The sequence below is a fragment of the Triturus cristatus genome, chromosome 6, assembly GCF_964204655.1.
Source record: "Triturus cristatus chromosome 6, aTriCri1.1, whole genome shotgun sequence".
NCBI lineage: Eukaryota > Metazoa > Chordata > Amphibia > Caudata > Salamandridae > Triturus > Triturus cristatus.
The window spans coordinates 1,458,713,000-1,458,725,832 of record NC_140589.1 but is presented as its reverse complement, the minus strand read 5'-3'; the positions used below and the strand labels follow the sequence as shown (position 1 = coordinate 1,458,725,832).

The following is a 12,833-nucleotide window of genomic DNA, read 5'->3' as shown; positions in this document are numbered from 1 at the left end:
GCGTTGGGCATTTTTTAAATAGCCATTGTCGTTCTAGTAAGAGTCACAATTTCTGGATGTTTTGTCAGATCACATTACACTTTTATAGTGAAGTGTTGTGTCCAGCTAAGGGGGATTCAAAGGGCGGTAATCTGTTTTCAGCATAACCTTCTACACCTCACTTTGAAGTCGGAGAGTGAAAGAAAACGGGCCCCTCGGAAAACAGCTTCTGTCATTCGACCTAGTCTTGGAATGCACACCAAATGTGACCACATAAGAACAAGTTTTACAGACCTGTTTACAGAGGAGCTTGGAGCAACCCATGAACACACAAGCACTTGTGTTAAGTGCTCTTTAACAAAGAACAAAGTAGTTCTTGTTGCAGATGCTAAAATGGAAGCAATTGAGGGATAGTGTAATTGGTCCATGCTCTCAGGGAGGGCTAAACACAGAAAGACGAATGACGCATGTATGCCATGGACAATTGGGGCGAAAGAATAGGAGAGAGATGATGGAGCCAGCAAATGGGAAGCTTATGGGCAGGCTGAAACCCACAAAGTATATACCACATGTCTCTCTGAGAAAGGGCAAGCGCTTTCTAGCTGAGACCTAAAAATTAGGGAATTCCCAGTACCTTTGCATGTGCCAGTATTCTCTGATAGACTACTAGCCGCAGATTACTTCACGTAGAACTATCCCCAGGTATGAGACTGGATTCGGAAACTTTTTGCCACAGCATCCCTGCGCGCCAGGGGGCGGGGGCGACACCACGCGACTCCGCCTAGGCGTCGTATGTGACGTCCGCGAGGTCACATAAGCCCCGGCACGCCTACGTCAGTTTTTTCCTTTTCCGCGTAATACGCGGATCCAGTCTTGCTACGGGCCTGTTTCGGGCACTTTTTTCTTCATCATTGTCCTTCTCTTGGTGGAACAGTGTGCGAATGCCTTCGGGCTTCAAAGCTTGCACGTCATGTGGGCGTCTTATGTTGGCGACTGACCCTCATCGCATTTGTATGTAGTGTTTGGGGGAGGATCACGGCACCACGGATTGTGAGGCTGTTTAGGGAGTCCCCTGCAACCCAAGGACCAAATCAAGAGCTTAGGCATCTGGCTTGACCACACTCTTTCCTTTAACCATCAGGCCACCAAGCTCGCTGCCACCTGTTTCAGGCTGATGAGACTGCTTCGTAAAATCCTTCCTCTCCTTCCATTCCACTCGAGACGAATTATGGTTCAAGGATTGATCCTTTCCCGCCTCGACTGTGGAAATGCCTTATATCTTGGAGCACCTCAATCCACACTCAACAAACTCCAGGTCGATCAGAACTGTGCAGCAAGAATTCTCCTGGATATTCCCCGCCGAACCTCAGTAAGAGCCAGACTGAGAGATCTTCACTGGCTCCCGGTGAGATCCAGAATTGAATTTAAGAGCATGTGCATCGCACACCGCTCTTACTGGGGAACAGGTCCCTCCATCAACTCCCCCCTTGTGAAAGCCTACCAGCCCACCCGTTCCCTCAGATCTGCGACCTCCCACCTCGCCTCAGTACCACGCATCAGGAAGGCCAAATGCGGAGGCCGCTCGCTGTCCTACAACCTAGCCAGGATCTGGAACTCCCTCCCCTTCCATATCAGGTCTGAATCCAACCTTCTCACCTTCCGGAAGATTCTTAAAACCTGGCTTTTCAGCAAAACTTCGGTTTAAAAACTTCACCAAGCCCCCCCTATTCCAGCCTCTCCAGCTCAGCTCAAGCTCTTTACAGCGCTGGGACGCCCCTGGGTAGCCAATGCGCTTTACAAATCCTCATTCCATTCCAACAGTTGAAGCCAAAGTCGCGGCGGGAGCGCCGAATGAAACTTCTCTCGGCGCGTCGCTCCAGGTCGGCCTCCTCCCCTCGATCAGTCTCTGCAGACTGCTTCAGATACCACTGTGGTCGTCATCATTGCCCTTCCCTGATGTCGCAAGAGCGTCGCTCACCGGTGGGTAAGTGTTGCAGTTTATCCCCGGGGGCCGGGTTTCGGCCTGCCGGGGGCGTGGACTCTCCGCGGGTGATGCGGCCCCGCGTGTTCTCCTACCCACCGTTTCCTGGTGACGGAGCGTCGAGAGTCCAGATGGAGACATACGCGGCGGCTTTGCAGGCCTCGCTGGCGTCACCTCCTCCTCCTTCCCCTCCTGGGACGTCAGCGGTTCCCTTGACTTGCCCGGGGCCTTCCGCGACGCTGCCGGTGGCTCCGGCGCCGACTGGGTCGGATCCAGGCTTGGAGGATGTGGTGCTGTTGGGGTGCAGCTCCTCTGGGGTCCCTCCTTCACACCACGGCGTCTCGGTCTCGCTGCAAACTCCCGCTGGAGTCCCTGTGGTGTCGCGTGAGGTCGCCGGGGCTCGGATCGCATCCCCGAGCCCCTCTCGGTCCCTTGACAAGGTGTCTAAGGCCGAGGTGACGCCGCTATGGCGTCGGCAGCTGCTTGACCGGGCGGCGCCACAGAGGTCGATGGACTCTCCTCGTCCCGCTCTGGGTCGAGGCTGGGTGCGAACCCCTCGCCCTCCTCCGGGACTTTGTCGTCCCTCCACGCAGACGGCCGCCTCGTCGGAGGGCGAGTCGGAGGTTGGGTCGGCCCTAGCGGCGCCGCGTGGATCGCTGGACCACTCCCCTGGTCCTTCTCGTCCCTCCACGCAGGCGACTACCTCGGCGGAGGTCGAGTCGGCGCCATTCCGACGACGCCCCCTGTCCACTGCGACTCCGGCCCCGCTCCGGTCCCCGGCGCAGTGTGACTTCGAGGAGCCCTATCCAGCGTCTCCTTCGGCGCAGGCTGGCGTTACCGCTCTGCCTCAGGCGGCGGACCCTACGACTCCTGACAGGCGTCGAGTTGCGGATTAGCGTTCGGACGCTCCTTCTTCTAGGAGGCTGCCTGCATATTGGTGTAATCTTCCCCGGAGACTGGCCGCCGAGTGGTGTCTTTTTCGCCGGCATCGTCGAAGGGTGGCTCCCCGCTGTTTCTGAGGCCGCGGTGTTCGCCGGAGAAGCGGCAGGTCCTCCATTCCTCGGCTCCTCCTACCTTCCAGGTCTGGCCCCTGCCCGTTCTGCTTGGCTTGGGGGACGGCCGCCTTAGTCTGCAGCCGTCGCCCACGGAGGAGCTGCTTTCTCTGCCGCGGGGCCCTACAGAGGCGGGTGCTGCCTTTGCTCACGCGGTGTCCACGGCTGTGGATATTCTGCACATGGGTGACCCAATTGCTCATTTTCCGACGGATCATCTCTTGGAGGTTCTCCACCAGGGCTCTGCTGGGAGGGAGATCGTGCTTCCCTTTGAGGGTTCGCTCCTTTCGTCCATGACGGGGGCTTGGGGGCATCCTGCCTCAGGGGATCCGGTGCCTCAGCACCTTCTACACTGGCACCTTCCGGCGCCGTGTGACCCTGCGTGTCTTTCCCTCCACCCCGCTGCCGCTAGTCCTCTTTTGCAGACTGCCTTTCCCTCCCTGCCGCTGCTGTTGACTCCGCCCTCCCGGGAGGCCCGCTGGCTGGACTCTTGGGGGCGCAACATGTTTGCCTCGACCAGCGTGGCCCTGCGGGCCCTGAACACCTTGTGTGTCCTGGCTAGGGGCTCCTCTTGTCTGTGGGACTCTGTTGAGTCTTTGGGGTCCGCAGCTTCTCAGGAGACTGTTCAGGTGGACTTACGGCGTCATGCGTTGGATGGCCGGGAGCTAGCGGCATTTATCCTTCACTCCGCTCTGGACATCTCGGAGGTGCTGGGCCAGACCATGGCTTCCTCAGTCGCTCTCAGTCGCCATGCTTGGCTTCGGGACGGTGTCTTCCCCGAACATATTCGGGAACGGCTCATTGATCTCCCGATTGATGGTAGCTTGTTGTTCCATGCCCCAGCTGACTCCGTCATCCAAAGATTCCGGGCGGGGCTCCTTCCTCCTCCCCCTTATACTCCTCCTTCTCCTCAGTGATTAAGGAGTTGAGCTGGTCTGGTCCTTCCTGGGACGGACGCTCTTGCGGTGGAGTTTTTTCTGCCCATTGAGTCCTCCGTGTGGGGACTTTGGCAATGTTGGCTGCTGGACGGCTGTTCGCTGTGTGTGTGTTTTTTGCTAGAACTGTTACGCAGACTTGGCCCAGAGATTAGGCCTTCTGTTTTTCTTTGGGCTCATTGTCAAGCCGTTCGCGGGGTGTTTTCCCTGTGGCTCTTTTGTTTTTCCTCTGTTGCAGAAGTTCTTCCAAAGAGGGTTCCCATGTCTTGGGACTTAACGTACCCTATGTGGGGTAGTGTTAGCTGTTATAGTTCTGGGAGTTCTGGTGGCCCTTTGGTGCCTGTTCTCCGTGGCGTTTCTGTATGTTGCTTTGCGTCTTGAGGGCGTGTGCGCGGCTCCTCATGGGGGTGTGTCCTGCCCTTTTCTCTTCTCCCTGCTTGGGATAATTCTGTGCCCTCCCTTGTCAGGTGTTGCCCACTCGGTCTTCCTCCAGGTTTGGCGGGGGGTGTTTACCTTCAATCTTGACCCTTCCTCTTGCTGCTGGGGGTCCCTGCCCCACTACCGTCCTCTGTCTGGGGGTCACCTGGCCATGCCCTGCCCTTGTTCCTTGGAGGAAGGTTGCCCTCTGTGCTGGGGTGGCTTGGAGGGTTGTTGTTGTTGTTGTCCTGTCTGTTCTGGGGCTGGCTCCCCTTCCCTATTTCCGGGTGGGGGTTGTAGGCCTGCTACAGGTGTCCTGCCTTTACATATGTTCCCTGTCTCCGGGGGAGGGGGTGGGGAAGGCGGTTACATGCTGGCAGGGTGGCTGCTCGGGGCTCTGCTCTGTTCTTCATTCCGCCCCTGCCTTTGGAGGCTGCAGTGTTGCACCGCTCCTTCTGGTGTCGCTTATCTCCATTCTTTGTTTCTACTCTTTCGCACACTGTTCCCCTGCTCCCACAGTTTGCCTGGTGGCTCCGCGTTGCGGTGCGGAAAATTTCTCCGAAGAAAACTGACGTAGGCGCGCCGGGGTGGGGCTTATGTGACCTCGCTGACGTCACGTACGCGGACGGCGCCTAGGTGGAGTCGTGTGGTGTCGCTCCCCGGCGCGTAGGGATGCTGTGGCAAAAAGTTTCCGAATCCAGTCTCACGCCTGGGGATAATTCTACGTGAAGAAATCTGCAGCTAGAATCGTCTCTACCAGATACATTGTTACCGAAGGTAAGTAACTCGTACACCTAGGCCTTCACTGGAAATCGGACTCAAGGATATGAGCTGTATATGTACCACCCTGAAGAGGACACGCTTTAGTACAGGCTCTCCTCCCTTCTGTGTCCTTTCAGAGGGAGCACTGAAAGTTCTGCCACACTGTCCTCATTGACCAAGGAATCTCCTGGATAATGTCACTATCTTCGTTTGATGCAGATCCCCTCAAAGTCCCTTTGGGGGAAGTCGTGAAAACCTGTATTACAGTAGATGAGGTTGATGACTGCACCCACTCTTGTGTAGGCTTCTAAGATGGTCCCTTGCAGTGTGAAATTGCCAGTCTAGCCACACAGCGACTACATTTTTTTAATAGGAGCTTGTCCCTGTATGTCTGAAACACCTCGAATGGAATCACTCAAATGCAAATCAGTTGTTTATGCCCTTACGGTAATGTCCGCCTCTTCTTCAAGATGTTGGACAAACCCTCAAAGATAAAGTGATAGTCATGTCATCCTCCTTTCTAATTATCATACCCTGTTTCAGGGTCAAGTATTGACTAGCTCAACCTTTCCATGTATCCCTTCTTAGTATGGATGCAGAGCATTGAGAAATATTATTTTTTGTATTCAGCTGAAACCAAAAAGAGACTGATTGTTTTGTTGTGTTTTTTTCATTGCTAAGGGCCAGATTCCAAATTGTTATTGGACACACATAACTAGATTTAGATAATCTGGATTGGTATATTTAAAACATGTAAACTGCATTTAGCAATTTTTAAAAACAATTTCTAAATGTAGGAAGTGCAACAACAGTGGCTTGTAAAGCACACGGCTACCTCATAAGAGGTGTCCCGGCGGTAGCACTTTTAGGGTGGATCCAACAAACACTAACCACCTCAAAATGTTGATGTTATTCTCAAACTGCTTTCTCATCATTGAGGCAGATTCAAAACTACTTCTGTAAATGCTGGATAAAATGTTCTTCGAGTGTGGTAACAGGAAGAGGACACCCCAATTTTCCAACATAGTGTAGGGGAAAAGTAAGTGTGCAAATGTACATTTCCATATCATTTACTCGTATGATTTTTCACCTGCTGGAAATCTCGCTTAATTAAATATTGCAAATGTTAGTACTCATGGATATTTATGGCTGTCATCGATTTCCAGGAGTGCCCCTCGGGTTCTTCGTGACTAACTTGTTCCAAACATAGGAGTCTATTTGAGACGTGCCAAAGATGTGATGCATGTTTTGAAATTCCAACCTGAAGAATACCCTTGAGCAAAGCAATGGTGTGTGTTCCCAATTTTTTTTTACTCGTTTTCTTTTTAGCAGCACACGGTTTATAAATGGAAATTAAAGCCAAAATACCAAAAGCATATCTGCAAGATATTTGATTCATTTTTAACACTAAAAAGTTCTAATATAAGGTTTTTTTCGTTGCACATCCACATTTAATGAAGAGCATTCTGATGAATTAGAAATATACTGGTTAAATGATTAAAGTAAGTACCTAGATGAAGTTAAATATCTGAAATTTGGCTGACCTTGAGTCACAATTCAACTAGAAGCTGTATTTGGATGCACCATTACTTGTTAAGTCCTCATGATTTTAGGACTGGACGACGGTTTCAGCTTTTTGTAAGAAGATGTTCTGTAAGGTTTTTTAACATTGGTGGTGCTAAAGTCTCCATTTCCATTCAATTTTTAATTAAATTTATGAAGCCCATATGTTGTATAGGAATATATCTGCTTTATTGTATGACCATGCAGCGTCCCTCTCTCTGACATGTCCGACGGTAAAGTTAAGTACACTTGGTTAGTGCCACCAGTTTACTGTACATAAAGTGGCAGACGGGGCCATTAACAGGTAAAGAATGACTGTTTACCTAACGTTATACTCCTACAGTACTTACCCTCCTCTGTCACACAGATAGAATTGCAATGGATTGCCTTCTGCTTTTTACCACCCACTTACGGTGAGGTATTTTAGGTGGCTTGTTCCAGTCTGTTTACATTGACATTATTTTAGAATTTCCTTGAATGCCAAGTCTTTATTATGGTGCCTTAAAATAAATTGAGCGCATGCTTTTAGGATTCTTACTTATGTTAAAGCTTCTTTTTATTCCTTTCATGTAAATTGAGGATATGCTTTGGTTTCTGCTCTCTTTTATTGTATACTTTTAATTGTAGTTACTTTATTGGATATATTAAAAATATCATAAAAGTTTGGTACAGTAAATATAAAAACATTACAAGACCCTTCGCCGACTACATGTTACTTTCACAATAGCAAACTAGACTTGCCAATTGTTTTTAAAGGGGTTTTCTTCAGTAAAGTTTCTTGGTTAATTGCAAAGCGCTGTAAGATTTGTAACTGTGAGAAATGACTCCATGTCCTCTTTTTGGTGGCTTTATCACCACACTTATGGATTAGGCTTTAACAAAGTCCCCCATGTATTCAGAAAATGGGAAACCGTGGAACTGGAAAGTTGCAGCATTCCACTTCCAAATTTGTTTTTTCAACAGAGCGAATCTTTCTCTCGTGTAAAAAGCACGATGTGAAAATCAGGTTTTTTTCTTTTTTTTTTACGTTAGGGTGTTTGCCTGCGTTTTGCACTCGTTGAACAGGCGTGGCATTGAGAAGGAAATGGTAGATAGATTGCCTAAGAAGGCCCATGTGCAGACATTTCCATCATCTATTTCCTGCGGTTTATTGTCCTGGTTTTTGTGCCTTGTCGCTCTTTTCCGACAATTCAACAAACTGTCAAAGAAATAGAAATTAATAATGATTACTTTTCTCAACCTGCAATTTCATCCTTCCTTAATTAAAAGGCTTAGAAAACCCTGAGGCTTGTATTGGGAAAGAAAGGTGTGCTCGCATTGCAAGTCGCTCTAGAGGCCACACACCAGAAGATCAAAAACATATCTGGAAGCAATTTGATTATATTTTTAACAATCTGCACTCCAAATGTCTTGTCTAATAAATGAAATATGGTTCAGCTATTTTATGCTCCGGCGGATCAGATATACCATGAATCCATCCAGTCCAGTGCAGATATTTAACCAAGATCAATTATAAATATTCTTCACATCTTTAAAACTTGTCATTAATTGTAGCACCTGAACCACTGGGGGCCAAACTTCAACCGACTGGCACAGAGGTCTTCTTTGTAAAATTTCATTGGGAATGAGTAATTTTTGCACAAGTTATAAACAACTAAACGTGGGTGTCACATAGACTTTGTACCTTAATATAGCGACTGCAAAAAAAAAAGCTGTACAAAAAGTAATTTTAGGTTCTGAAACTAACTTAGTGAAAGTAACTTTTGCCTCAGTGCCTGAACTGTCGGATGTTCAAACACATACTTCAGATATGTTGAGTAATATACTCTCAGTATATTACTGGAGATATATCCTAGAATATATGTATAAATCCATTAAGCAAACACAAAGTTAGTCGCCCAATATGGCACCCTAATGCCCAGCATAGTGATCCTACTTTTCATGTGTGACATAGGCAAAGTCAAGCCTCCTGCTCAACACTTGATCCTTCTGTGACACGCCGCCGAGATCTGGGACACCATCACCTCCCTAACCCCCAATGTTGTCTTCCTCACCTAAACCTGGCTGAACCAGACATCCATGCCCAACATTGCCACAACCACGCTCAATGGCTATGTGATAGATTACCGGGACTATGTCCATAGACACGGAGGTGAAATAGCCAAAATCTACAAAGATTCCATCCACTGCACTGCCACTAGTGATGACACCACTCCAATCATGGAACATCTCAACTTCAAGCTGTAAACAGATGGCAAAACAACTATCAGAGGCACCCTCGCCTACAGGCCATCAAAACTACACCCCGGCTTCTGACGCCATCCCCGACTTCATCGCCCTACTGGCCATCTACACCGCAAACTTCATCTTCCTCGGAGACCTCAATTTTCACCTTGACAGTGCCAACACAGCCAACCTCCTTAAAAGCATGAGCAACCTCTGACTCATCCAAATTGTCACTGACCCCAATCCTAACGCCGGACACGCACTCTACCCCATTTTCACAACAAGCAATAGAATCGGGTACAGCCATGTCACCGAGCTGACCTGGGCGGACCACTGAATCGTCCACTTCACCATCACAGCAGCCCTTACCCCTGTCACCAAGCTGCCCAGCACCACACAGTGGAGCTGGACCAAAATATCCGAAAGCCAATGGACCGACTCCCTCAACACCTCCCATCCCAACACCACTACCAACCACAAAGACGCGGTCAAAAAATTCAACCCTTGGATCACTGACTGCGCTGACAAAATCACCTCATCAAACCTACCAAACTCAGATCTACCAAACCTACTAGTTGGTATACCGCGGAACTGAGAACCACCAAACGCCCCTGCAAACGACTAGAAAGGGTTTGGCGCACCAGCAAGGAGCCAACTGACCGTGTCACCCTCAAGGAAACACTCAACCACTACCACCAACTCCTGAAAATGACAAAAAAAGAACACCCTGACTGACTGCCTTGACGCCAGCTCCAACCACACCAAAGAACTCTTCAGCATTGTCAAGGCGTTCTGCAACCCCTCAGCTGCAGAGTGATGGATGCTCCTTCTCCTACCTGGCCGCAAAGGCCTAAAATGGCCTCCACCTGCGGACCCCACCCTCTCTGCAGGAAGTCAGAAAGGAATTCAAGAACTGGCTTTTCGACTGATTATACTCGAGCAGAACCTCCAGCTCCTGAATACCTTCACGGGTGAATAGCAGTGCTATAAAAATCCTGATGGATTGAAGAGAGATAACTTGAGGTTCTCTCTGTGCTCAGCTTTTGTTTTGTGATACTGATTGTGATCTCTCCCAATCCAGTCTTTCATTGTTTGTTATGTACTTTTGTTGGTCATGTCCAGGGTTACCATTCTGTACAATCCAGTACAAATCAACGTAGTTTTAAACTATGTCAAATCACAGAAATCGCTAGCGCTAAATCTGGTTGTTACAGGGGTGCCAACAGAAAACCCGAATCAGGTATGAGTATGTACCATAGTTGTGATGAACAATGCAAACCAAAAGCATGCTCGATAATACTACCCTTTGACTTTTGAGACTAAAAATATATGTTTGCTGGGACAGAAAAGTAGTATTTTCCTAAATCTGGTTCAGACTGCATAAGGCAAACATAACAGGTGCTTATAGTTTAATTATATCTGGTATAAAACCACCATGGGATTCACACGGTGGCCTTGGGCATACGTAAAGAGCCCCACAGCTGCTCTGTGGTGAAGAAGTGGTGTTTTTCCCTGCACAGCTGCCTACTTATGTGGGTCCAGATCACTTTACAGTTACAGTGCGGGGTTGTCACTGGATATTTTTAAACCTGTGGCACAAATTAATGCCTTTCTGCATCCTTCTGCTAGTTTGTCAGTGATTGATGTTGGGCCAGTGACAGCAGTTTACCCACTAGAGATCCCTTACTCTTGATTAGGAGAAGGGATTCCTGTAGAGTGCACATAACTGTAATACTGAATGGGTGGGAATGTAATTGTCAGCAGCAGGTGCAATCAGGGCTGCCGCCATCTTTGTTTAGCTCCACCTGTAATTATAATGCTGTGGAGAGCCAGGCGGCAGCTGCCATGGTGGCCGGGGCACTTCCGGTTACCATAGATAGGGGCATTCACAATATAGTTGTTTTTTATTTTTATTCTCAAACCCTAGCAGCAGCCACTACCCTTTATTGGTGGCACTACTTTTAGTTGCCTCCTCTTATTTTAAAAAGTGTGTTAATATGACAATGTAAATAGATGTTGTTTGAAAAAGGTATTTGGGAACAGATACCTTTTGGACTGCCTTTTCATACTGCACCTGAAGGGGGATCAGTGTTCTTTGGGTTTATGGGAAGGAAGAGCCATGGACCCGGGGTCGCAGCCCGCCGCTCTTCACGTTTACGGATATAGCTAATTGGTCCTGGGTGAACGCTTAAATTTTGCCTTTGGAAGTTTTAAACTGTGAACATAATCACATAGCCTGTTTCCAGAACTGACAATTTTAAGAATTCGTTTCACGTTTTGTGTGAAGCTCAAAAATTGTGTGCAGTTGTGAGACTGGCAATTAATGGACTCTATTGTCTCCGTAGGTCCGAGTTCTACAAGCACATCGTGCTCTCTGGTGGCTCAACAATGTACCCCGGGCTGCCTTCCCGACTGGAGCGGGAACTAAAGCAGCTTTACCTGGAACGGGTCCTGAAGGGAGATGTGGAGAAACTTTCGGTAAGTCCAGGCTTCTGAAAAAAGATCCCAGGGAAGGGTTTCAGCCCCATTTCTTGTTATTATGAAATTCAAACGAGCATGCATGCAGCTGTTCATAGTACCGCCAGGGGGCGAAACGTGCCCAGCCTAATTAACCGATACATTGTGTGCAGACGTAAGTGAACCGGAACAAAGTGATGCTTCTTACTGCTAGTGGTCAAGCGGTTGTTTCAGACATGTCCATTCCAGCTTTATTCTCCCAACTTGTGACAGACATGCCTTACTGGACCAGGTGGTTTTGTCTGTTAAGTGTCCGTCTTAGATATGCACTGACTTTTTGCACACTTCTGATCTGCGTTTGCCTTTATGATATTGTCTGGTGTGGTCGAATGAAACGTGTACAAAATCGATAATCTATTTCTTGGTGTAGTTTGACTGAAGCACATTTACAAAGGCTAGTATTACAATGTGTGGTGTGACGAAAACACGTTGTGTCGTCTGATGACAGATCGGCATTTCATAGCGAAGCGTTGGCGCTGTTCTGCACCTGGCCCGAGTTCTGGCGGGTTGTTCTTTACTGTGGTGTGCTCCAGTTTTCTAAAGTTCGTTTTAGCCAGGCCAGCGTGCGCCCTACAGACAAAAGCCTCAGCCTGCGTCCTGTTAGACCAGTTAACGATTTATGGCTTTGAGCTCGATTTAAATGACAATATTATTCATGCGGACCTGACTAGATATATTTATTGATGATGGCTCATTGGCCCACAGAAATAAAAACTATTCATGCGATTGAAAACAGTGACTGTCTGGCAGATCTGTGTTTCTGTATTTAACCTGCTCCTGTTCCCCGGCACGCCTTGCGTCCGGTACAGTGGACTTTGAGTTTGAACTTCGAGTCAACTGAGAGGTAATCCTTAAGTGCTTTGGGAGTCCTGGGAAGTTTTCGTGAACTCTGTTCACTGATTTATTCGGAGGAGCAGGAACACTTCCTGGAGTTGCGAGAGATGCCCTTTGCCACAGAGTTGACGTGAAGAATCATGGCAACTGCAGAATCGAACTGGATTCCTGCTTCTCCTACGTTCAGCTTGGTACTTGGTGGCGCACCAAGGGAGCAGGGACCTTTGAAAGGAACGGAGTTAGAATCTGTTCCACCAAATACCAGGACTTCGGTTTCAGCTTTATTCCAGCTTAGGAAGCAGTCTTTCAGGCCAACCAAACATGTCATCCATACATGTAGTGGTGTAGTTGGTGTCATTCACTGGCTTGTTTTTAGCTGAGAAATAAATTGGGCGTTATCAGTCTGTATTTGGAAGTTTTCTTAATACTCCTGGAGGAGTTGTCTTAGGGTGCGGATAGACATTAGCCAATAAGCGTAATAAGGAGGAATATTGTGGTACTCTACATTCAAGGTGGGTGAAGCAAATTCTGCGGACCCAAGAGGTTTGTTGGCTGCGTGTTGACAGG

General features: G+C 48.4%; 1 protein-coding gene across 1 annotated transcript in view; it reads left to right on the top strand.

Annotated features, from left to right (window-relative positions):
- ACTR2 (actin related protein 2) overlaps positions 1-12,833 on the top strand; it is a 245,375-nt gene that overhangs the window by 210,752 nt on the left and 21,790 nt on the right. Inside the window, exon 8 of the mRNA XM_085612519.1 lies at positions 11,261-11,393. Within this exon, the coding sequence (XP_085468645.1) occupies positions 11,261-11,393 (133 nt within the window). The remainder of the gene's footprint in view (positions 1-11,260; positions 11,394-12,833) is intronic.